This window comes from Callospermophilus lateralis, chromosome 19 (genome assembly GCF_048772815.1).
Source record: "Callospermophilus lateralis isolate mCalLat2 chromosome 19, mCalLat2.hap1, whole genome shotgun sequence".
NCBI lineage: Eukaryota > Metazoa > Chordata > Mammalia > Rodentia > Sciuridae > Callospermophilus > Callospermophilus lateralis.
Window position 1 is genome coordinate 27,161,030 of NC_135323.1, and position 25,519 is coordinate 27,186,548.

The window sequence follows — 25,519 nt, forward strand, 5'->3', positions numbered from 1 at the left end:
TGAGGAGCACAGATTTTATTGTTCGAGTCTGGGTTTCGTTGCTTCCACGTCCTGGTTCCCAGGGAGGTGAACATCTGCCTCCCTCAGTCACCCATGGGTCGAGCGACCATTTTCCAGGTTCAAAGTGCACTGAGAGCGCTTCACAGTTTTAACACTTCCTAGATGCTCAACTGAGGCAAAGTGACAAAATGGCCCTCCCACCCCGCCCGCCAAAAAAATAAACCCCAAGCCCCCGGCAGCTGCTGCTGCAGCCGTATGAAAAAATAATACAAACTCTTCTTAAAAAATAGATTACACAGAAAGAACCCAGAGGACAGAGGGGCACGAGGAGGGGCAGGGACTCCTCCAGCTACTGGCAGGGAGCGAGGCAGGGGGTGCTGAGATGATCCTGGGGGCGGGGCTGCTGGTGGACACCTGCCTCTTGCCATTCCTGCTGGGGGCCAGCTCCCCACCATCAGCCCTGACCCAGGCACCATGCGCCCTCTCCCTCAAGGGACCCCTCTTCACCCTGAGGCCTGGTACCTGCTTCTCACTAAAGTGGCTTCGATAAAGAAAGGAAAGAGACCCAAACCAAGAGCAAGGCCTGCTGCTGCCTGGCCATGGGCAGGCCCTGGGTCAGGCCTTGCTCTGTTTGGGGGGTCTGGATAATTATCAATGCCTGCCGCTACCTAGACACTCCTGGGGGATAACGGGCCCCAGACTCCCGTCTGGCTCCTGGGAATGTGGTCTCCCCCTTGACCCATTCCCTCCTCCTTGCCTGACCATTACGGGGCATCTTCAGAAGCTGCCCCCAGCCCAGCCTGGCTCAGGAGCTGCGCGCAGATGCAGGGTGTGGACGTCTTGGGCGGTGCGTGGGGTGGGCACAGCCCTCTTGGGCCCCCCAGCTCATGCAGGAGTGTGTGGGGGCGGCCCCACCAAGACAAGAGGTAAGGCAGGGTGGTGTGACCGCGTGTGGGCAGCTGGGCAGCACTGGGGCTGGAGGCGGAGGCAAGGACACAGTCCGCGGGGGAGAAGGCAAGTTGGGGCCTGGCTCTGGGGAGGGATCTGGGCACCCGCAGCCCTGGCGGAGGGCTCCATGCCTTGGCTACCTCCTGCAGAGGAACCTGGTGAGGGCGGATTCTCTGGAGGTGGGGCGGGGCAGCTGGGGGCCAGGCTCAGTCGGGGACCTCAGGGTGGGCGGGCAGTCCGCTCTCACTGCGCCGGTAGGTCTCCCAGAAGCCCCTGTCCAGCTGTTCCAGCTGTGGGCCCAAGGGCAGGTGGCCGGCCAGGTGCATGCGGAGGGTCTCCAGCCAATGTTCCAGCTTTACGAAGCAGGGCCTGGGGTGACAGGTGGGTGGGTGGCGGGTCTGGCTCTCCTGGGGATCAGCCTCACCTGCAAGGATGCCCCAGGCCAAGGCCCCCAACTCACCTCTTCTCAGGGTCCAAATCGCAGCAGCGCACAGTAATAGGGAAGAAGCTTGGGGGGCAGTTTGGGGGGCAGTAGCGGTCCAGGAAGCCACGCACGTTGAGGCCAAAGTCCATAGTGCGGGGCAGGTAGTCAGGGTCTGCGTTCACTCGCCCGATGATCTGTCCAGCACAAGGCCCCTCAGTTAATCTGGGGCCCTTAGCCTGGATGGATGTCGTCCAGGAGTCTGCAGGCAGGTCACTTAGGCCAAGGCCTGGACTGAATACTGAGCCCACGAGTCAGGCCGTCCCCCTGCTCTGGGCAGCCCTGTGCTCAGGAGGCTGCCAGCCTGCAGCCCAGGAGGGTGGGATGGGGAGGAGCCACTGGGTCTCAGTGCCACCACTGCCCGCTGCTGGACCTACCTCACACAGGACGATTCCGAAGGAAAATACATCCACCTTCTCATCATAGCTGCGGCCTGAACAGAGACACTGAGTGTGAGCAGGGCCGGGAGCAGCAGCCACGTGGGCCACAGGCCAATGCTGACAGCCTGCGTGGCACGGAGCTTAGATCCTATGTTCCAGCCCCCCACGTCCGAGTGACCCTCCTGAACATCAAGAGGTGAGGATGAGGGCCTGGGACACCACGTTCCGGGCTCTGCTGGGTCACCTGACCTGATGCAGGACTCTGGGCAAAGCAGACTCCTGAGGCCCCAGAGGCTACTTTGTTGGGAAAAGGGTCTTGGGCTGGGCTGTCACTCAGTGGTGAACAAAGTGTTTTTTTTTTTTTTTATACATTTTTTTTTAGGGCTGGGAATGTGGCTCAGAGGTAGCATGCTCGTTTGGCATGCGTGAGGCACCCGGTTTGATCCTCAGCACCCATAAAAATAAAATAAAGATATCGTGTCCACCTAAAACTAAAAAATGAATATTTTAAAAAATATTTTTTTTAGTTGTCAATGGATTATTTTTTATATGCAGTGCTGAGGCTCGAACCCAGGACCTCACATATGCCAAGCAAGCACTCTACCTCTGAGCCACCGCCCAACCTAATGGGCCATGTGGTCAGCACACGAGGCCCTGCGTTCTCCTCTGCGGACGTGGTGAAAGTCAGTGGGGGGGGAAGGGCAGGTAAGCCTGGATCATCTATGGGGTCCTAAGTGTCATCACAAGTGCCTTTAAGAGAGACAGGACACAGAACACTCGCAGAGGAGGTGGTGACCATCGGAAGCAGGACAGCGGGGGAGGAGGTGAGGCCAGGATGCCCGCTAGCGGGGCCTGTGGTGCCAGGTCTGGGGCTCGCCTCCACTGTGTGGTCAGATTTTCCCTGGTACCGTGGAAACCACTGACCACCCCCCAAGCCCTTTTTATTCAGTTCTGAAACAGGGTCTCATTAAATCACACAGACTGGCCTCAAGTGTGAAACCCTCCTGTCTCTGCCCCTTGACTTGCTGGGACCACAAGTGGGCGCCACCATGCCTGACCAACTGTGTTAAGTCACCAAGTCTGTAATATTTTTATTATGGTGACCTCGTGAAATGGACACAGCCTTGCTGAGCCTCAGTTTCCTTGTTTGTCAAATGGGAATATCATCGGCCACTTGTCAAAACCTTCAGGGCGGCTGCTCAGTGAATGCCAACCAGTTGGCAGTGGTTTACAAACCCCATCGAATCCTCACTCTGCCCCTGAAGACAAGGGCTGTTTAGACTAGCTGTCACCTGGGGGCGACACTAATTGCATCTATTTGGTCAGTGCTGGCGCTGGCTGACCCCGGGTCTGCCTGTCCTGAATCTGTGTGTCACCTGTTTGGGGAGGGGCCTTATGACCTGGACATACCCAGGAGGGACCTTGTCGTCTGGGCATACACAGGACCACGCGGCAGGAACAGCAGAGCTGGGGAGTGAGGGGGCCAGCACCCTGGGCTAACGCACAGCTGCAGAAGATGGCCCCGTCTCAAACCCTGGGGCTCTGCGGGTGGTATCAGGGTCCCCCCTGTTTTTTTTTTTTTTTGCAGTGCCAGGGATGGAGCAGGGCCTGTGCGAACTAGGCAAGCGCTCTACCACTGAGACTGTCCCCAGCCCCAGGATTAGGGTCGAGATGGAGTGATGATCCTGGATTAGCAGGTGGCTCAGAGTAGTCACCAGGGTCAGAGGGAGGGGGAGGGTTGGAGTCAGGGACAGGGAGGTGAACATGAGAGGCTGCTGGCCCGAGGTGGAGGCAGGGCCCTGAGCTGAGGACAGAAATGGTAGGCAACAGGGCCTCCGGCAGAGCCCACAGGAGGACTGGCCTGCTGGTCCAGAGAGGCCCTGGCTGGACTTCTGACCTGTGGACTGCTGGGTGACGTGTTACCTGAGCTACCAAGAGTGGCAGTAACAGGAAACGCACCCAGGACCCAGGAGGTGGCATGATGGGCAGGCCACTCACCGTTGATCATCTCGGGCGCCATCCAGTAGGGGTTGCCCACCACGGTGTAGCGCTTCTTGCGGTCGGGCTTCTTGAGGCTCCGCAGGTCCTCAGGCTGGGTCTTCTCATCCACCATGAGCCGCGCCAGCCCGAAGTCGGCCACCACCACATTGTTGTTCTGGGGAGACAAGCAGAGTCACCAGTGCTGGACACCTTCTGGCCCTGCTGGCCCAGCCTGTGCCTCTCTGAAGCCTGCAGAGGGAACCTGGGTTTGGGTGAGGCTTCCTGAACTCTGAGTGAGAGTCTGCTGCCTTAAGCCCTGTGTGTCAGCCTCTGGGGCCCTGTGGGTCAGCCTGGGAAGCGAATATGCCTCCTCCTGGACGCCCTCACTCCCTCTGCCTTCTGCGGAGAGCCTGGGTCCCCTGACCACCAGCCTGTGGACCCTGGGCACCCTGCCTCTACCCCCACTTACAAGCACCCCCAGCCTCCTCCTCAGGGAAGCTGCTGACCTCCCAGCCCCCACACATGTGGCCTGCTGCAGCCTGTGGCCACCCTGCTGACCTCCCAGCCCCCACACATGCGGCCTGCTGCAGCCTGTGGCCACCCTGCCGTGGGCTGCACTTGGTGATCACCTGTCCTGGTCACTAACAGCTCAGGAGGCCAAGATCTCCTCCTTTGTTACTAGACTCTCCCAAGAAGCCATCATGCTGACTACTGAGCCAGGCTGCCCGCCTCCTGCCCTTGGGCTGCTTCCCCACCTCCCACTTCAAAGGGTAGCACAGGTGACCCAAGGACCTCTGCTGAGGGAAAGCCCTGAGGCTGGAGCGCAGGGTGTGTCCCTACAAACCCAGCCACAGGCGGCAGCTGCTCACCTCACGGACCAGGCAGTTGTGAGAGTTGAGGTCTCGGTGGATGATGTTCATGGAGTGGAGGTAGGCCTGGGGGACACAGGTGTCAGGAGGGGCGTGCAGGGACCCGGCCCCCACCCCGGGCTCCCACCCCACCCCACCCCAATCGGGCCATCCAGGGGTCTTCCCACTCTGTTTGGTCTGCTTTGCCCCCTTCCAGATTCCTCAGGGTCAGTTTCCAGCATGGAGGTCACCAGCCACTTACCATGCCTGATGCGATGTCCTTGGCAAAGCTCACTCTCTGAGTCCATGGGTACTGGCTGTCCTGGGGGTCGGGGAGAGCAGCTGGGATGTGGCCATAGGACCCCATGTGAGAGTCACGGGGGCCAGTGTCCTGGGGACAGACGGCCCTATCTCTCCTGCACCCACAACTGTCTCCTTTGAAAGGGGACATTTCCTTTACAGAAGTGACTTCAAACCCTCGGGGGGCTGCTCCTCTGAGGAGGAAGACCTCGAGCCCCCGCCCCCCCCAGCATCAGCAGTGGGCTGACCTCGGCCCCTGGCTGCTGGTTCTGGCAAGTCCTTAAGATGGCACGGTGGCTGCGCAGAAGCCGCATGGGTCCCCACCAGGTCCCACCATCCTAGATGACCCCCCAGGTCCCACCATCCTAGATGACTCCTAACACTGATCACCCCTAAATGCCACACGAGGAATTGTTCTACACAGTAAACCGAATCCTTCCAAGTTTTAAAGAATTTGAACCTGTTTCGCAGATGGAGCTAGAAGGGCCTGTGATGGTCACCCTCCATCAGCACCGAGCCACTCTGGGAGACCAGGGCTTGGCCCTGCTGTGGGCAGGGCCCAGATCTGGACTGTCCCCCGTAGGCCCACAGGTGAAAGGCCTGGCACTGGGCGGTGGTGGAACTTCAGAGAGGCTGGGCCTCGTGACAGGTCCTTAGGTCACTGAGCCATGCCCTTGCGGGGGTCTGTGGGCCCTCGGCCTCTTTCTCTTTTGATTTCTGTCCACGAGGCAAGTAGCTTTGCTCTACCAAGAGCTCCCACCAAGATGTGCCATCTTGCCACCACCCAAAGCAGTGGGGACAGCCAGTCATGAAGTGGTAGCTCCAAATCTGCAAAGCCCAGATACCCCTTTTCTCCTTTATAAATGATCTCAGGGACTTTGTTACGGTCATGGAAAGATGGCTAATCCAGGTCTTGGATCACACACACAGACCACTCACCCCCGGCCATCCCCTAGGAGGGCTCCAGAGGAAGTGTTGGAGTACCTGGGTGCGTCAGCTGAGCAGTGAGACTGGGAAGTCTCCCTGGTATCTCTAAAGCCCACCTGACTACAGAACATCCCGGGGGGCTCCCACATAGCAGGCTCCTGGGGCCACACTTTGGAAAACACCAGGTAAACTGAGGTAATGAGACGGCAGAAGCTGGAGAAGGGACAAGATCTCGTGGTCTCGGGTACTGCTGAAAGGGCCCAGAAGGCAGGATGGATCACCAGGGTGCCAGCCAACAAGAAACCAAGAGTGCCAGATGGCTTCCCTCCAGCGCTTCATTTCATTTTTTGGTCCCAGGGATGGAACCCAGAGGCACTTAACCACTGAGCCACCTCCTGGCCCTCTTTATATTTTATTTAGAGACAGGGTCTCACGGAGTTGCTTAGGGCCTCTCTAGGTTGCTGAGGCTGGCTCTGAACCCTTCATCCTCCTCCTTGGCCTCCCAAGTTGCAGGGATCACAGGCTTTGCCACTGCACCCGGCCCAACACCTCGTTTCTGAAGATGAATTGGAAACTTTGTGCGAATCCATAAAGAAAGTTCTGAATTGTGCGAAATGGTTAAGTGATGAGAAGCAGAGCAAAGGCCCCAGGACTGGTAATGGAGGCTGCCGCTCCCCGGGTGGCTGCCTGAGGCCTGCGGCCAGCTGTTCCAGGACAGCTGGGTGACCCCTGGGGAAGGTGCCACTCTCCTGGGGCTCCAGCTTTAGTTGGAACTGGTTGATCCCTTGCTTGGTTTGGAATCAGGGCTTAAAGGGTCTTGAGGCCCCACAGCCATCACCCCCTGAACAGATGAGGCGGAGGCCCAGAGGGAGCTGCCTTGGCCACAGGAAGGTGGCAGGTGGGGCTCTGCCCGGCACCGTGTACACACACACACACACTCTGCCCGGTACCGTACACACACACACACACACATTCTGCCCGGCACCGTGTACACACACACACACACACACTCTGCCCGGCACCGTGTACACACACACACACACACACACACACACTCTGCCCGGCACCGTGTACACACACACACACACACACACACACACTCTGCCCGGCACCGTACACACACACACACACACACACACACACACACACTCTGCCCGGCACCGTGTACACACACACACACACACACACACTCTGCCCGGCACCGTACACACACACACACACACACACACACACACACACACACACACTCTGCCCGGCACCGTGTACACACACACACACACACACACACACACACACTTTTTTTTTCGGTACTGAAGACTGAACCAAACCCAGGGGAGCCTCACCACTGGGCTACATCCCTATCCCATTCTGACTTTGAGACAGGGCCTTGCTAAGTTGCTGAGGCTGGCCTTGAACTCAAGATCCTCCTGCCTCCGCCTCCAGAGCTGTGGCGGTTCCAGGCCACCACACCACTACTCACCATGCTCTTGATGATGCCCCGCAGGGTGCCACCCTTGATATACTCAGTGATGAAGTTCAGCCTCTTGTCCTTGTACAGCACCCCGATGAACTTGAGCACGTTGGGGTGCTCTAGGCATCTCATGACCTTCACCTGGCAGGGTACAAACAGGCTGGGCCCTCCCCTCCTGCCCCCAACACCCCGAGGCCCTGGCCCTGGCTGCCCACTGTCCGCTGGGGCTGCTCCCCCAGGAGGCCGCCCGCCCTGGGAGGCCGCGTCTCCCTTCTCAACGTGTGGACTGAGCCCTGTCCACAGGGAACCCTCTGCTGCCCCATCTGGGTGGTGAAGGGGCGGGGACCCGAAGTCTGGCCCTGAGGCACGTGACAGCCCCCCAGAGACCTCCTTGAGAAACGTCCTCTGGGTCTCCTCGTCGAACCGAATCAGCTCCTTCATCACCATCACCTCACCCGTCTCCCGGTGCGTCACCTGTGGGGACACCAGACAGGACCACCCAGGAGTGCCAGGCAGATGCACAGATGGTGTCACTTCTTTGCACAGCCCAGGGGATGCTCCCAGACACCCAAGGGTGTCCTAGCAGGGCCCAAGGCTCCTGGCTGGCAGGAAAGGAGGGCGCTGAGCCTGGGTGAGGAGGTCAGTGGTAGCTTGGTCAGGAACTCCTGCCTGGCCAGGGGACGGGGACAGGGTAGGTCCTGAGAAGCCCAGCCTACATCTTTTGTATAGTCCCGATCCTTCCAGTCAGGTCATAGCCAGGTGACACCAGAACCAGGCTCAGTCCTTGCTCAGGGAGACTGTAAAAGGGTCCCTGAGGTCATGATAGGGTGGCACCAAGCTCAGCATGGAGACTCGGGAGGGGACTTAGATCAGTCTGGGCTGGCCTGCCCTCCTACCCCCACCTGGGTCTACCTTAGAAGGTCCCTGCCCCTCCCCAGCCCAAAGAGGCCGAGGCCAAGGCCAAGGAGAGAGCCCTGGCCCGAGAGCCCAGAGGCCAGATGTGGTGGCCTCCTGGAGGCACTGGTGGGAAACGAGAGGGCTGTCCCCTCCCCCTGTACCTTGATGGCCTGGCCAAAGCAGCCCTTGCCCAGCACCTCCCCATGGATGAGGTCTGATGGCCGGAAGATGCGATGTGGCCGGCAGACCACCCGGAGGGATTCGGAGCGACCCAGGTCCTTGCGCTGGGAGGCCGGCGAGGCCAGCGAGCCGGCACCTGGGGACGTGTCGATGCTGCAGCTTCTCCTGTGGAGGCACACAGTGCCCAGTGTCACAGGAAGGGCCCTGGCTGGGGCCCTGCCCCTGCCCGCTAGGCCCCATCCTGGCCGGGTCATGTGGTGCTCTGTGCTACGGGCGGGTGGCACAGCTCGGCCTCCGCAGGGTAGTACCCAGCCCCCACTCCTGCTCTCCTGTCTGAGGTCCACTGTCTCACAGGTGCCTTAGATGAATGTCCATCCTTGGCCTTGACACCTGTCTAGGGTGCCCGTGACCCTGGAACAAGCAGCCCCACAGGTGGCCCAGGCTCTGGAGGGTGCAGGTGACAGGGGAGCGTGTGCCTTCAGCAGCGTGACCTCGTAGGGCAAGGCTGCCCGCAGGTGGCCTCCCTGAAGGTCTCCGTCAGCATCCTGAGCAGTGCGGGGGGTGGCAGGCTGCCTCCTCCCACCTGCCCAGGTCAAGATACCGACCCTTGGCACCTGTTGCCTGGACCACTCAAGGGCCCACCAGCTATCCCTGGTCTCGAGTCCCTCCCGCGAGGTGGGCCAAAGTGGTCTTCATGAAACACATCACACTGCTGCCCCATCCTTCAGTGGGAGCCCTACCACGTAGGGACAAGGTCCAAAGACGCCGCCACGCCTCACACCGCCGGAGCCCACCACCCAGTCACCCCACGGGAAGTGGTGCCTGCTCCCCACACCACTCGTCCCCACAGCCCCAGGCTGAGCTGACTCCTCCGTCAGACAGAGCCAGGGGAGGCAGGGACCAGGTCCCAGTGTCCCAAGGCTTGGTGCCAGCGCCAGCACCCGCCCAAGCCGACCAGGCTGACTTACAGGACAGGTTTCTGCCGGGCAGAGCTGCCCACCTCTCCGCTGGGCACGTGCATCGGGGAGCCCAGGGGGCTGGGCTCGGGCCCTGGCCCATGGCCTAGCGGGTCGTGGGGGTCGTGCTCAAGGGTCAGCTGCAGCAGGCGACTGGTTTCCTGTATCAGAAGGTCGATCTGGGGAGGGGACGTGGACAGCTGAGGCCGCTGCGGTGGCGGTGGAGGGGCTCGGGCCCAAGGCTCTGCCCCAACCCGGCCCTGGTCTCAGGACCTACCTCGTCCAGAGGCACATTCCGGATGGGTGTGCCATTGATCTCCAGGATCCTGTCTCCCACGTGGATGGAATTCTTTACATCTGGGCTCATGCAGCCTGAGTCCACTCTGCGGCACAGCAATGGCCCCATCAGTTCCCACCTGCCCCTGGAACCCCAGCAGGAAACCATGGCCAGGGAGACCAGATCAGAGGTTGCGGGCAACTATCTCGTGGACAGGAAGGCGGCAATTCTCCAGGATGCCACTGGCGGGTGGGATGAGTTCCGTAATGGATGATGGGTGTCTGCCATGGGTGTGGCAGTGGGGAAGGGTGGCCCACCGCAGGTGTCTGCCCCCGTTTCAGGTGAATGACTCCTCCACCTCGGACAGAGCTCTCCTCCAGATACCTGGCATGCCTGGGGCTGACCAGGGTCCTGAGCCGGGTCCTAGGGTCTGGATCCACTGGCTTCCTACCGAAAGCCCGGGACTCGTCCAGCAAGAGGAAGCTCCCTTCCTCCTGAATTGGCAGAGGGGCTAAGAGCCCACCCTGAGCCTCGGGTGCAGGGTGATGGGCATGAGGCATGCAGAGGACCACCGGCTAACTCAGGGGACGGCCAACTTGCGGCATTTTCTCGCTTTTTTTAAACTCTGGTTTTAACTGGTTTTGGTTTTCATTTCATCTCATAAGTTTTTAAAAAATGTTTTGTTTCTCTCCTAGCCCTTTATGGATGCGTACTTATGTTTGTAAGGTACAGGGAACTGAATCCAGGGGTGCCCTACTACTGAGCTACATTTCCAAACCTTTTTATTTTTGAGGTGAGGTCTCGCTAAGTTGCTAAGGCTGGCCTGGAACTTGTGATCCTCCTGCCTCAGCCTCCAGAGTCACTGGGATTATAGGTGTACGCCACTGAACCAGCATCGCTTCGAACGAATGTAATCTGAAAAATGTTCCTTAAAAAAATGTTCCTTAGGGCTGAGATTGTAGCTCAGTGGTAGAGTGCTTGCCTTGCACTCATGAGGTCCTGGGTTCAATCCTCAGCACCACATAAAACTAAATAAATAAAAATAAAGATATTGTATCCACCTACAACTAAAAAAAATTAAAAAAAAAATGTTCCTTAGGGCTGGAGATTGTAGTTCAACGCCCGACTTCAACCCCCCTTACTGTAAAATGCAAAACAACAAAGGAAACCAAAAATCCCACAGTGTGGCCAGCGCCTGGCCCTTGGGCAACCAGAAAGCTTCAGGAGGGAGCTCTCTGCAGAGAAGGCTGGGAAACTGGGGTTTCACTGCCCAGGGGGCAGGCAGGGAGGGCAGCCCTGGGTTTGGGCCAGCGGTGTAGGGAGGAGACGCCACCTGCCCAGGATCACCTTCCCCGGCACCTCTCTCGCTGCTCCCTGTGCCCAGCTGCGGTACCTGGTGAGTACGGGAGACTCCTGCACTGAACCAGGTGGAGGCTGCTCTTAGCTCCCATGCCTGGGGGTGGGGATGTTCAAAATCCTGCTCAAGGTGCCAATGAAGGCTCTGAGGGCACCACGGTGTCCAGCTTCCTCACTATTTAGGTGGACCCTGCCCCAGTTTGGATGTGGTGCTGGAAGCGTGGTTCCCCACGTGATGGCACTGAGGTGGTAGTTCTTTAAGGGGTGGGGCCTAGTGGAAGATAATCTGGTCACTGGCAGGACATTCTCAGCAGGGGCTGATGGCAGTCTCCAGGATGGGGTGAGCTCTAGCCAAAGCAGAGCAATGGCCCCTTCTACCTGTGGCCATTTCCCTTTCTGCTGTTGTAATGTGGTCAGGGAGGCCCTCACCAGAGGTGGTGCCATGCTGTTTGGATTTTCTAGTCACCAGAATGGGGAGCTAACTGACACCCTTTCTTTATAAAGTATCCTATCTCCCGCATTGTGTTATAGCTACACAAAATAATCAGACCGAACCCAAAGTCCAGACGGTGGTGACACCTGCTCAAAGTCACAAGGTATATCAGCACCTGGGCTGGATTTCTACCCTGTTCTTGCATCTCAGAGATCTTTCCTACATTTTCTTTAGGGACAATTTCTAATATCCCATCATGGCTGTTTGCTTTTACTGCTGTTGTAATTTGGATGTTGAATGTCCCCCACAGGCTGGTGTTAAATGCCTGGTCCCTAGCTTGATACTCTTGGGAGACAGTAGAAACTTCAGGGGTCTACTCGAAGTATGCCCTTGAAGGGACTGTGGGACCCAGGCTCTTCCTCTTTGGCTTCCTAGCCATGAGGTGAACAGGTGGTTCTGTGACATGGTTCCCACCACGGCCGTGGGGCATGCTCATCAGAGGCCCAAAACAATGTGTCCAACTGATCTTGGATCTAGACCTCCAACCACATGAGCCAAAATAACCTTTTTCTCTTTATAATCATCTCAAGTATTTCATTATAGTGACTGAAAACTGGCTATCACACACCTTTTATTTTATCCTGGTTTTTTTTTTTTTTTTTTGGTACTGGGGTCTGAACACCCAGGGATGCTTTGCCACTGGGCCACACCTCCAGCTTTTTATTTTTATTTTGAGACAGGGTCTCACTGAGTTGCTTAGGGCCTTGCTAAACTGCAGAGGCTGGTCTCAGCTCCCAAGTTGATGTGATCATAGGCATGCACCACTGTACCCGGCCCTTGCCAAATACTTTCATAAAGTAGACAGAAAAACCCTAAGTTGATGGTTACTTGTGCTTAGTGCACACACACACACAAAAACCCACATCATTTCACTGATTTTGGGCTTCCATGGTCTCTGTTGAGAAATAGGCTGTTGATCTCACTGTCTTTTCTTTAAAAGTAATTGTTCTTCTTTCTGGGTCCACTCAGGTCTTTTTTTCTGCCTCTGAAGTACAGTTTCACTCAAGGGGCTCAGGGGTTGATTTCTTCTGCTATTTGGGATTTATTTGGCTCAAGTCTGTGGGTTGACTTTTTTAATCAGTTCCGGGAAGTTTTTAGCCACTATATCTTCAAATATTGCCTGTCTCCCACTCTCCACCCCTTCTGGACTTCAAGCTGATGGTCACAGGACGCCCTCACTCCATCCTGAGTATCTGCACCTCTCTCTCACGGTGCTCACCGTTTTATCTATTCTTTCCTCAGCGACTCTAAGCCCTACTGTGCTATTAAATGCTGGCCACGAGACTTTCATTTGATAATCACACATCTCATTTCTAGGGATTCCATTTGGTTCTCTTCCAAGTATATGTGCTCCACGTACAGGATTCTGAGACCATATGGAGCCTGTTTGTTCTGCACCATCCCTGCTAACCCAGTACCTGGGGCTCTGGGGCTCTAGCTGCCAGCCTCCTGGTGTCCCTGCTGCCTTCTGCACAGGGAGCCTTGCTTCCTCATGTGCTTGGTGGCTTCCCGCTGTGCATGCCAGGCAAGGACTCTGCTCCTGAGCTCTGCCTGGCGCCCTTAGATTTCCCATCTAGGGGACTTCACTGAAGCCTGGAGGTGGGTCCTCTGGAAGGAAACCTGATTGTCAGTTCCTGGGTATACTACCAATGAGGGTCACTTGAAGCTAAACTTTTACAATTTTGCCTTGACCTTTTTGGGGGAGTATAGGGATGCTGCGGTTACATTTAGGATTTTTTTTTTTTTTTTTGGTACCAGGGATTAAACCCAGGGGTGCTTAACCACTGAGCCACATCCCCAGCTCTTTTTATATTTTATTTAGATACAGTGTCTCACTAAGTTGCTTACGGCCTTACTAAGGCTGTGGTCCTAGGCATGAGCCACCACACCTGGTGAAAATATTTTCTGTTATGTTCCATCTGCAATGGTTTCCAGGCATAACCACACCAGGTGCCTACTGTGCCAGGCAGTCAGAGCCAAGCCACCAACACTCATGCAATCTCCAGTCCAAAGTCTGCCACCCACCACATCAATGGCCAAGTTGTACCCACTGCAGCCAGAGTAGCTAGCCACTCACCCCTGGACTCGGACAGTGTGGGAGTGCTCTGCACCACAGCCTGGAGGGCCATGGGGTGGGTCAATGGAGACGGAGAGACCACGTTTGCCATGAGCAGAGGCTGGGATGGACACCAGGGTGACTGTGTGGGGCAGGTGGGAGCCAGGGGAGTCGGGCAGGATCTGCTCGATGACGGGGGTCACCACAGTCTGGTAGTAGCAGTGCCCACTGCAAAATATGCCCGCGGTGGGACCCAAAGAGGAGAAAGAAAAGAATGTCAATGTCCTCATTAGCATCACCACCCACCGTGGTCCCCGCCCTGGGCTCTGTGCTCTTCCCCTTCCAGCTGACTGGTGGGACCAGGAACCAGAACTGAGCATGCCCAGCGCCCTGGCCCTCTCTGCGGCTTAGTCATCTGGGCTGTCTAGTCCCAGCAATGCTGCCAGATGTCCAGGACAAAGGCTGGGGTGCATCCTGTGCAGCAGGAGGTCTGGGGGGAGGCCTGCTGTTCTCTAATGCAGCTTTATCACTGTTGCTGAGAAGGAATTTGTCTGGTCTTTGTCCCTGCTTCCTGGGAGAGACTCTCACTCCCTGAACAGGAGTGAATTGTTATCTATGGCCCCTCAGACTTTATGCTGGAGTTTATGCTAATGAGAAGACTCAGAGCTGGGGCGGGTCACTGGAAGAACCTACCAATGGGGGGGGGGGGCAGAAGGGCTGGGGCTTCCAGCCAGCCTGCTTTCAAGGAGGGACTAGAGACTGAGCTTAATCATGTGGCCAACCAATCACGAGGGAGGAATGAAGCCCAGTAAGACCCCTGGATGCTGATGCCCTGTGAAGCCTTGGCAGCGAGCACCAGGCTTCAGGGAGGTGCCTTGTGTGCTAAGGTCCCAGTTACAGCCCTCATGATAAAGCTAGGGCCCTGCGCCTCGCGCCTTCCAGGGTGCCACGTCTTTCATCAAACCATCCAGCTTGACGGGGTTGCGGGGCCCTGCATTTGGAGCCAGATGGACAGAGGTGCAAGTGCCCAGGGACCCCTGGATGTGCAGACAGTGCCTGAGGGGAAGGCAGTCTCGCTGGGGACTGTCCTTAGCTTTTGAGGTCTGGGCCACTCCTGGTGACTGCAGGCCACGTGAGGGAGGGACCTCTCTCCTGTGGCTGCTGTCTCAGGCGTTTCTGGGGGGACTTGCCCCCTCAAATCCAGCCACATGGAAAGACAGGCTCAGGTGTGGAAAGCCAGCATCCTGGCAGCCCGTGATGCGGGGCCCTGGGTGCAGAGAGGGGCCGGGACACTCACCAGTACAGCTTGGAGTGCTCCACCAACGTGTAGGTGTCCCCATCGCCGATGAAGGTCCCACACGTGAGGCAGATGAAGCACTCAGGATGGTACTTCAGCTCCCCAGCCACCTGGCGGAGGGGTGGGGACAACCCAGCTGAGCCGCTGGACCCAGCCTCCGGCCCCCTCCACTCTCTCCACATGGCCTCTTCTCAGAAGGGCAGCCCTGAGCACATCGCGGGGACTCAAGCACAGTGTGTGCCACACAGATAGGGGCTGAGGGACATGGCAGTCAGGCTCAGCAAGCACGAGGGGCTCAGAGAAGCAGCAAGAGGAAAAAAAGGAGATGATGGGAGAGCTGGAGCAGCAAGGCTCCAGGCGCAGCGTGTGGCACACAAGGGTGGGGGGCGTGCGCAGGGTGCTCACCATGACCAGCCCTTTGGTGATGTGCTCTGAGCACCCATGGCAGGACTCGCCGTAGCGGGCCCAGTAGTCCTTCTTGCAGAAGAGCTGCCCATCCTTCTCATAGTACTGGTGCGAGAGGGAGGCGCCGCATTCACAACACCTGCCGGGAGAGGGTGGGCTGAGTCGCCAGTGCCCGCGCCCCGCTTCCCACACACCTGGGCCTAGCCAGTGGCAGAAGCCTCTGGAAGAAGAGCAAAATATGTGTCCTCTGGATAGAAGCAGCCTGTGCTTGACACAGGGCTTGGCAGACATGACTTGGTCCCCCTTGAGCTCCTCCTCCATACCTCACGCAGTGCACAGCCTGCACAGCCACGCAGTCCTGCACACAGGGCCAGGCCTGGCAGCTGGCTGGAGGGGTAAGGGACACTTCTCATCTGGGCTTTGTCATGCAAAGAGGAGGGTCCACAAGGCAGGTGACTTGTTCTTGGTCGCCAACCAGGTGGAGGATGCGGGGATGGACCAGTGGGCTCCTCCCTGCCCCACCTGGCCCTCAGAGCCGGAGGCCTGCAGAGAACTAACATCTCAGTCCTTTGGTTCAACTCCTCTTACCCTTCCAGGCACCATGAGGCGGGGTGTCACCTCAACTTAGAGAAGAGGCGGAGTGCAGGGGGCCACACTGCCTGGAGTCCCACAAATCTGCTCCCATCTCACCAAGATCCAGGCAGGGACCTGGCTCACATAGACCAACTGGGACCTGCCACTCCAGACAAAGGATCTCCTGGCTTCCCAGAGCCCAGTGCCCCACAGGTGCTGCTGGTCAGAAGGGTGCTCGGGCCAGCTCAGTACCTCAGCGCCAGTCTCCCTGCCTTTCCTCAGAAAAGTGGTCACACTGGAGTGGGATGCCCAGGGACACTGTGTGGTCAGGGCCAGAGTCCCCTGCCTGGTCACCAGCATGGAAACCCTGAGGGTGGGTGGGTGAGGGGTAGATGGAGAGAAGGGGTGCTCCTGTCTCTGGGTGCTGGCCACCATGCGGGAGCTAGATCTCACACTTGGCTTCCTCCTGCCCAAGCACCCGGGTTGGGTGGGGACCAGCAGCCCTGCTGAGCCAGCAGCAAGCTCTCCCAGGGACCTGCAGAGCACAGTCCCACTGGCTCCTGGAGAGTGCGTCCAGACTCCTGCTGTGCATGGGTATGTGTGGCCAGAGTGCCCACCCCACAGGGAACAGGCCAGGGGATCTGGCCAGCTCTGCTGCTGGGTCACATACGGACAGGAGGACCCAGGCTCTGCAGGGTAATAATCCAGGAGAGTGGAGGGCTGGGCCTGGGTGGGACAGTCCTTTCCCCACGTGGCCAGTGACCCCAGGAGGTGAGCCCTGAGATAGCCAGTGAAACACTGTCCCTTTAAGAGGACCCAGCTAGTTCCCCACTGTCTGGCAGTCTGCGGGGAGGGGTGGGGAAAGCACAAAATGTCAGGGTTCAGAAGCATGTAGGTGGGGATGCTCCCAGAAGGGGGGCCTGACGCGTTAGCTCTGGGGGCTACGGCAGAAGGGTACAGGACAGAAGCCACGACCGAAGGCCACTGCCCGCCCTCCCGGACCACAATCAAGGCATCAGAGGCAGGGGCAGGCGGAGTCTGGAGATGGGGGCGGAGCCGCGCCTCCCACGGTCCAACCTAACCAGTGGTCTGTGCAGGGGTGGCAGTTCCTGTCCCCAAGGGAAAGCCCCGCCGGTCATCTGTGACTCGCTTCCTGCCCTTCCACCGACCACTCCAGACTTTGGTCATAGGACCGTCATAGGAGCCCCCCCCCCCCCCTCCCCGGGGCTGGCTGTAGGAAGCAGGGCCTCTCCGTGGGTGGGGTCTCTGAGCTGCCCGCCTCCAGAGAGCGGCTGCTCTCCTTCGCAGGCCTGCCTGGAAGCTCCTCCGCTGATGCTGATCGCTGGTCGCTCGCTCATCACCTTCCCAAGGGCTCTGCGAGTGCACCAGGGCTCCCCTCCCGGGTGGCCCCCAAGTAACCGCACCAGGCACCAGCAGCCCTCTTGGGCCCACCCCTCCGCCTGCACCTGCTGGCTCCCTGGGGTCCCAGGTTGGGCAGCCGCAAAGCTGTCCAAGAGGACACCAGCCCTTCTGGGGTCCCTAACCCCCAGCATCCAGAGCCCCCTCTGCCCGCTTCCTGGGCCAGACCACGGCTCATGTGATGGCTCAGCAGCGGCACTCTGCAACCCGCAGACCTTTGTGGGTGGAAGGTACTGGAGAGCCCAGCCCCTGTCCAGCCCCTTGCCCCTCAGGCCCACATCCAGCCAGGAGCCAGAAAAGGCAGGCGGAGGGGGCACAGGCTACCTGTCTCCACAGGAGACCTCAAGTGTCAAGTGAGCAGGGCAGGTACTGATGGCTTATGGAGCTGGGGCAGGGCCAGTGAGAGAACTCCTGCAGAGACTTGTGCCTTGGCCCCACTGTGGAGTCCCTTCCCTGACAGCGGGGGCAGTGCCAGGCTAGGGCAGGAGAGGAGACGCAGGGACATGGGAGGTGCCCTGCAGTGAAGAGGCTGGACTGGGAGACAGCAGAAAACTGCAGGGACAGGTATTGAGGGTGTCCCTCCAGGGGACGGACACCAGGGCAGAAGGATGGCTGGAGGCCAGCCTCCTGGGGAGACTGTACCCAAAGGGCCAAAAGCTCTGGGAGCTGCCTGTTCCCCACATGGCGGCCAGCCATGAGCAGGGAGTTTCAGTTCTGCCCCATGCTGGCCCAGGTAGGTCTGCCCACGGTTACCTCTGCCAGGGGCCTGGGACAGAACTAGGTGGGAAGGGTCTTTCCACTTACTTAGCCCCTCTGAGGAAGCGGCGTCTTCTCAGGACGGAGGCCAACAGCATCCTTTGGCAGGGGCTCTGGAGGCCTGCAGGAGTGCAGGGCAGCCAGCCTAGAGCTTCCCTATCCTGCTCCAGGGGCTCAGGATTGGAGGCTGCAGAGGGAGGGGCCAGCGAGGCCACACCACATGGGGAGGATACCACAGTGTGGTGCGAAGGTCTTGGTCTGAGACTGCAACAGGAAGCAGCTGAAGTGCCTTCTGCTTAAGCTTTGGTATAGGTGAAGAAGGAGGGTTCTAGGTTCTGACCCCAGGAAGTAGGGTGAAGAGGGATGATCTAGGCTCTGACCCCAGGCAGTGGGGTGAAGAGGGAGGGATCTAGGCTCTGACCCCAAGCAATGGGGGTGAAGGGGGAGGGATCTAGGCTCTGACCCCAGGAAGTGGGGGTGAAGGGGGAGGGATCTAGGCTCTGACCCCAAGCAGTGGGGCAAAGAGGGAGGGATCTAGGCTCTGAGACTAGGCAGTGGGGTGAAGAGGGAGGGGTCTATGCTCTGACCCCAGGAAGTGGGGGTGAAGGGGGAGGGATCTAGGCTCTGACCCCAAGAGTAGGGTGAAGAGGGAGGGATCTAGGCTCTGAGTCTAGGCAGTGGGGTGAAGAGGGAGGGATCTAGGCTGACCCCAGGCAGTGGGGAAAACGGGGAGGGATCTAGGCTCTGGGTCTAGGCAGTGGGTGAAGAGGGAGAGATCTAGGCTCTGACCTGACCATTCTGCCCTTAGTCCTGCACATCGGAGAAAGGTAGCTTGTATCCTCCTTGGCCTCTGCCTAGACAAAGGTACTGAGGGCTTGCGCCTCTCTGGTGACAGGGACAAGCTCAAAAGCAGCTGCCTCTTCCGGTGTTGCCCCCAAGGGAGCAGAAGTCAACTTCCCATGGACAGTTTGTCCCTGCACAGAAGGTTCCCTGAAGGAGGGGCTGCACCCCAGCCAACCCATGGCCAGATGCACTCACCCCTCCTCGCCAGCCAACCTAGCCTCCAGGGAGATCTTGAGCTACAGCAGCCCGAGGGCTCCTGCACTGGAGGCTTCCGCTGGCTGCTGGCTGTGCACAGAGGCAATAGCTGGGCCAAAGGGAAGCCTGGACTACTAGGCCTGGCCGTACATCTCCTGGGGTGGGCCTATCAGAAGAGACAAAGGGGCAAGCACAGGTGCCACACAGCCCAGTCCTAGTGCCAGGTCTGCAGCAAGCCTCCCACTGCTCAGAGGGTATGACACTCTTCTCATGTAGCCCTGCTGTCCCACCTGAGGGGACCTGGGACTTCAGCGCACTCAAGGGCACAGGCCATGGGATTCAAATAAGATGCAGGGCCAATGGCCCCTTTGACAGGCTTCCCCCAAACAAAACATCCCCTGGGCATGGCTGACTCCACTCCAGCACACCAGTATCTCGGCTGATGCCCGATGTGCCAAGCACACGGCACCCACCACAGACTTCTGCATGCAGTCCTCTGTGGGTCCCGGGATCCCCACGGCTGCTCCCTTGCTTCCTTTGACATTCCACCTAAACCACCCAGAGCGCTGTCTCCGCAGCACCTGATAGCATCTGTTTAGGGCCTGGCTCACCTACTAAGGCAGGGACCTGTGGTCTGGGAGGGACAGGGCAGGCTCTGCAGCCAGGCCGCCCGGGTTGAGTCTGGACTCCGACCTGCTCCCAGGGAGCCCCTGGGTACACAGCTGAGCTCCGGGCCTGCTCCTCATCTGTCAAGCTGCTTCAACAGACAGCATCTGCTTCACAGGCTGCTGGGGGGCTGGTGTAGAGCAGGGGCTCTGTCACCATTGGTGAGTGACTGGCTTGGACCCAGGGGTACCACCTGGAAGGCACTGCAGGGGGTCCTGGAAGGTGGGGTATGGCAATCACAGTCACAGAGGAGCTGGCTGGGGGCTGCAGGGCTGTCACAGCTTATTGCCTGAGCAGCTTAGGGGACAGGGGCCCTGGAACAAAGGTCTCAATATCACTTACAGGATCACAGTACTGTGACACTTCCAGAGGGAAACCTAGCAGGGTCTAGAGCCTTAGGGATCCTGCTCAGATCTGTTCTGGCTGCCTGTCAGTCATGTGCCCGGGCAAGCAGTGACCCCTGAGCTACTTTCCATCATGGGTGAGGACACACTTGGCCTCACCCCTTCACTTTGGCAGTTGGGAGAAACCCACCACTGGGCCAGGAATGCTTCTACACAGTGGCTCTTTCTGTGGGCCCTCCCCCACTGTGGGACCCTGTGTCCTTCCACATCAGGGACAACCTGAATATGCCTCTCCCCATGGTCTCTGGCTGGGCCTCATACCTCTCCTGGTGATGCAGGGAGATGGCTCCAAAGCCAGGCACCATGTGCCTCGCCCCTTTGCTTCCCTCCTGCGGCACTGGTGCTGCACCTGGCCTCCCTCACATCTCCAGGGCTCCACCTTCCCTCCCCATCCCAGGTTCAGGGGCCCCCAAGGTCTTCCCTTGATACCTCTTAGCCCCTGCAAAGCCATCCATGTCTTGGCAGCGGCTCTGAGGGGCCCATTCCTTCTGGCCTTCCTATCTCAAACTCAGCACGGTCAGGAACTATCATGAGCATCCCGGGACCACCCAGGTGTGACCACCTAGGACACAGGTTAGAAAACCACAGACCTGCCACTCATCAGCCCTCCCCCACCCCACCGGCCATGCCTGCTCCAGCTCTAGGGACGCTGAGGGAGCCGGCACAGGTGCGCTCCAGCTCTGGCGGCTCACGGCGGCAAGGTGCTAGCTCCCGCTAACCCTAACCCTAACCCTCCACGCAAACGGGGCAGATCTGGTACTTCATGTGGTCAACAGTGAGGGAGGAAAATTAAAGCGTGCTTGATAAAGGGTGGCTAATACCACAAGTCCAGGTGGAGTCTCCCCGATCTGAAATGAGGGGGACCAGAATTGTTTCAGGTTTTGAATTTGTTTGGATTTTGGAATACCTGCATATACCTAATGAGGCCTCTTGGGGATAGGAACCAAGTCTAAACACAGTCTTCACTTGTGTTTCACATCCCCTCGCGCAGAGCCTGAAGGTCACCGCACAACGTATAGCGGGCATGTGCTCTGACTCCGACCTGACCTGCGAGGTCAGCCGTGGTGGAACTTTCCACTTTCCACACCATGCTAGTGCTCACATTTCCGATTTTGGAGCTTTTTTGATTAAGGACACTCGATCTATACTTGCAAATATTGTATCTGAACTCTTCTCTATTATCTGTCCTTATCCTAGGTCAGGTGTATGAGCACAGAGCTCTGAACTTTAATGACAGTTCCTTCCCCGCCAAGTTGCCACCATCTGTCCAGTGGGTCGGCATTCTTCAGCAGCATGTCTGCCCATGCCCCTCCCCAGTGGTCAGCTGGTCCCCTTCAAAGGTCCTCGTCATAGTACTCAGTACCCTTCCCAAATCACTCAACTCAGTCTCCTCAAGCTATCCCTGGACTCAGAGTGTTGCTACCAAAATGGCTGTTCCTGCTCTTGGCACTGCCCTATTCCCCGTGTAGGGCCTCCTTCTGAGACCTGATAGGGAACCCAAGGGATACCGCCTGCCTCTCTCTTGGCCTTACCACCAGAGTGGACACTGGATGTTCTCTTCACTGGCTGTGTGGCTTTAGGCAAGAGAATTAACTTCTTTGTGTCCCAATTTTCTTCTGGCGGAATGGAAACGACACAATGGCTAACAATGTGTAGTACTAAGAACAGTGCGTGGTCCTTGCTCAATGCAAGAAAATGTTTAAAGATGACTATTTCTTTTTTTGGTGGTACTGGGGATTGAGCCTGGGGTTTCATGAGTGCTAGGAAAGTGTTCTACCACTGACCTGCAGCCACAGCCCTTTTTATTTTATTTTGAGATATGGTCTCACTAAATTGCCCAGGCTGGCCTTGAACTTGGGATCCTCCTGCCTCAGCCTCCTGAGTAGCTGGGATTAAAGGCCACCTACGCCTATACTAGCCTAGGTTTATTCTTTTTTTGGGGTGGGTGGGGTACCAGAAATTGAACCCAGGGGCATTTAACTACTGAAACACATCCCCAGCTCTTCTGACTTTTTATTTTGAGACAGGTATCACCATTTTTGCTTAGGGCCTTGCTAAGTTGTTGAGTCTGACCTTTAACTTTCCATCCTCCTACCTCAGCCTCCTGAGTCAGTGGGATTACAGGCATACAGGTATGCGTCACCATGTCCTATGACCTATTCTTCAAAATTAAAAGAAACTTAAAATAAGCCCCTGGCCATGATGCTCTGATGTGGCTGCACCTCCCTCTCTTGACAGTGCTTCTCCTGATCTCTGATTTGCAGTTGGCGCCAGATCCCCGCCTGGAGTCCCTCTGCATGATGCTTTTCCACCCAGGATTCGCACATCCTTGGAGACTTCTGCTGTGGTTCCATCGCTAAATCTCAGCAGTCCTCTGCACCTGGCTGCTCAGGATGATCCTACTGGGTCACTAGGGCACCTTTGGGCTGCCATGTGCTGCTTTGTCCTCTGACACAGCCCTGCCCCCACCGCCCATCTGTCTGGAGGCCAGGGCTGGTCTCACTGGGCTATGCATCTTGACAACCAGCTGGGGCACAGTGACGGTGGCTCAGCTCCCCTTAAGGCCTGTCCTGTCCTCTCCCTCCCCTGAAGCAGTGGCAGGACACACTGCCCTCCCCTCCTCCCCCACCCAGGGACCAGCAGGCTTGGTGATACGATCAGCCCTCTATACCCCATGGGTTCCACACTGTGGATTCAAATAGTGTTGGATTGAAAATCTTCAGGAAAAAAAAAATTGCATCTGTATTGCACATGTAGAGATTTCCTTCTTGTCTTTAATCCTTAAACAACATGGTATAACAATAATTACATAGCATTTATGCTCTATTAGGTATCAGAAGTCATTTAAAGATGATTTAAAGTATATTGTTGAAGTCAGGCATGGTGGCGCATGCCTGGCTGGAGTTCCAGCTACTTGGGGGGCTGAGGTAGGAGGATCATTTAGGTCCATGAATTAGAGGCGAGCATGGGCAGCACAGCAAGACCCCATCAACAACACACACCAATGCACACATATGCATAGGTTATACTGCAAACACTCTGCCACTTTATAAAAAGGATTTGTATCTGTGGGGGTCCTGGAACCTATACCCTGTAGATGGGGGGGGGACACAACTGCACTGGCAGGTCTTCCCACCCTCTCCTTAGGGATCTGAAGTGACAAAACAGGAAGTTCTTTAAGGATCTTCTAGTCAAAACGCTTCATTTTAAAGAAGGACACTGAGGCCAAGGACTCACTATGTGGCACCTAGGGACAGCACAGGAAGAGTACCAGGTGTCTGTAGGCCTTGTCCAGGGCAATAACCCCACCCTACCTGAAGCAGTCTGCGTGCCAGTCAGCGTTCAGGGCCTGGAGGTACTGGCCGTCATAGATCCTCTGGCCGCAGCTCGCACACACGGGCAACTCACTTCCTGCAGGGAGGAAAGGGAGTCAGGAACCATTCTCCAGAGGTGCAGCTTGGCACCGGCCCAGCCTCCCCTGCTGACCTCATGTGAATGTGCACAAATCCCAGGGCACAGCACCCAGGCTAAGCAGTCCTTGTGCCAAGGGAGAAGAGAAAGGACAGTGGTCTGAGTCTTGCTGAGTTACTAAGCCTCTCTGGTCTTAGCACCCCTATCTGTAAATTGAGAAGGAGGATCGGATGTCCACTGTCCAGCAACAACATTCTTTAACTCAGGTTCTGGCAAGGTAAACCAGGAGAAAGCAGTGGGGTTTGGAAATAAGGTGGAGGGTGACAATCTTGTCCCTTTCCTCCCTTGACAGCCCAGGAAAAATTGCTTAGAGGCCCTTCAAAGGGCAGCAACTGGACAGGACTGGATTGGCACATCCTACGCTGGAAGGGGACAAGCAGGAAGCCCAGAGGTGCTGGCTCTAACTGAAGCTTAGCCATGCCCCTGTCTTGACAAGGGGCTGGGGCTGCAGAGCCAGCCACTTGGTATGCTTAGTCATCCCAGGGCCCTGGAGCTAGCAGACCCTATAAGACACCCAGGTTTGCCTCTCCCCATTGTACAGATGGGGAGACTGAGCTCTGGAGAGGGCAAGGCTTGCCCTATCTTACAATCAGGCTCCAAAGCAATGACCTACTCCTTCTGAGTACCCAGGGACCTAAGGAAGGGGCAATGGTGAGGTGTCCCTGTGCTCCAGGCAGGTAGGTGCTCACTGGCCTGGATAAAGACTGGTGAAAACCCCAGGGGAGAATGGAGCTGGCCCATTAGGGCCCAGCTTGGAACCCATGGGTCTATGTGAGGAGTCAGCAAAGGAAACCCAGAGGAGACCCCCGACTCCGTGGGACTGGGATTCTTGGGGGTCTTTGAACCCTAATTTTTGTGCAGCCCTAACCCTTGGGTTCAGCAAAGGGGAAAGGGCTAAAGAGAAGCTAGAAGGCAGTCACTTCCCCAGCCAAGATAATGGTAGGCACCTGGTTTGCTGCAGGGGGAGGGGGAGGGGTCCCGCAGTGGCAGTATACAGCCACCGGTTCTCATGAAGCAAATTCCCTCTCTGCCCGTCCAGCTCCCAATCACAAGTACCGGGGACTGACCGCCTGGTCCCCAACTGGACACACTGGGAAACTGAGGCCCAGGGTATTGGCGCCTGGCTCAAGGTCACGTAACCCGGCCGCGCGGGGTGGCCTCTGGGACCCGGGGCTGCGGCTCCTCCAGCCGCTCTTTATTCCCTAGGCCGGGTTCGACTCCGGATAAGCGGTGGCTCAGGGTGAACGGAGCACGCGGACGGAGGCCGGCACCGGGTGGGCAGTGCCAGGATGGCGGGCCGCCGGGTAGGGGCACCGCCGGGATGAAAGGGAGGAGGGGCGCTCCGCCGGCGCCGGCGAGAGGGCAGCCCACCCGGGCGAGCGGGGAAGCGGGTGGGAGGCGGCAGGGAGGGGCCTGCGGGCTGGGTAAGGGCGAGCTCATCCCCGGGAGGCAGGGGCGCGGCCTCGCCGCAGACCCGGCCCCCGCGGCGGCCCGGCCGCCCCCTCCCGCGCCCGCGGCTCCGCCGGCGGCCAGGCCCGCGCCCGCCCGCGCCCGCGCCCCGCGCACCTTCCTCTCCCATACGTTCTTCCCTCCAGGTGCAACAAAGTAGCGTCAACCTCATGCACTCGGCGGGGGGCGGGGCCGGCGGGCCGGGACGGGGCGGCCGGGCCCGCGAGCTCGCCCGCCGCCGGCCCGGGGAGGCGGAGGCGGGGAGCGCGGGCCGGGCCTGGAGCTCGGTGCTCGCGGCGCCGCCGCCGCCTCTCGGACACCGGCTGGAGCACCGGCTCCACGCAGCGGCGGCCGGGGGAGCGCGCGAAGGGGCGGGGCGGGGCGGGGCCTGCGGGCTGCGGCAGGGCGGGGCGCGCGCGGCGACGGGATATGCCCTGCGCGGCCCCGCCCCCAAGACGGCCCCGCCCCGCTCCGGCCCCGCCCCCTGCGGC

The 25,519-nt window shown here is 58.2% G+C and overlaps 1 protein-coding gene across 2 annotated transcripts; it reads right to left on the reverse strand.

The window, feature by feature from the left end:
• On the reverse strand, positions 1-25,316 carry Limk1 (LIM domain kinase 1). Of its 2 annotated transcripts, XM_077105955.1 has the most exons (16): positions 25,146-25,316; positions 23,423-23,519; positions 15,253-15,391; positions 14,848-14,957; positions 13,572-13,778; positions 9,646-9,751; positions 9,381-9,547; positions 8,394-8,577; positions 7,723-7,809; positions 7,345-7,476; positions 4,900-4,959; positions 4,659-4,724; positions 3,808-3,964; positions 1,807-1,862; positions 1,409-1,566; positions 1-1,317 (listed from the first exon to the last, which is right to left on the reverse strand). In XM_077105955.1, exons 1-16 carry the CDS (start codon positions 25,198-25,200, stop codon positions 1,155-1,157), a joined length of 1,944 nt encoding a protein of 647 aa, XP_076962070.1. In that variant the 5' UTR covers positions 25,201-25,316; the 3' UTR covers positions 1-1,154. The 2 variants fall into 2 exon arrangements, with proteins under 2 accessions (XP_076962070.1, XP_076962071.1); XM_077105956.1 differs by lacking the exons at positions 23,423-23,519; positions 25,146-25,316 and adding an exon at positions 18,049-18,858.
• Between the last annotated feature and the right edge of the window lie 203 nt (positions 25,317-25,519).

Excerpts from the sequence above, each read along its gene's own strand:
- Limk1 (XM_077105955.1), bottom strand. The coding sequence starts at position 25,200 with ATGAGGTTGACGCTACTTTGTTGCACCTGGAGGGAAGAACGTATGGGA. Across the intron at positions 9,548-9,645 it reads GGAATGTGCCTCTGGACGAG|ATCGACCTTCTGATACAGGA; the intron begins GTAGGTCCTGAG and ends TCCCCTCCCCAG. Across the intron at positions 1,863-3,807 it reads GGCGCCCGAGATGATCAACG|GCCGCAGCTATGATGAGAAG; the intron begins GTGAGTGGCCTG and ends GTCTCTGTTCAG.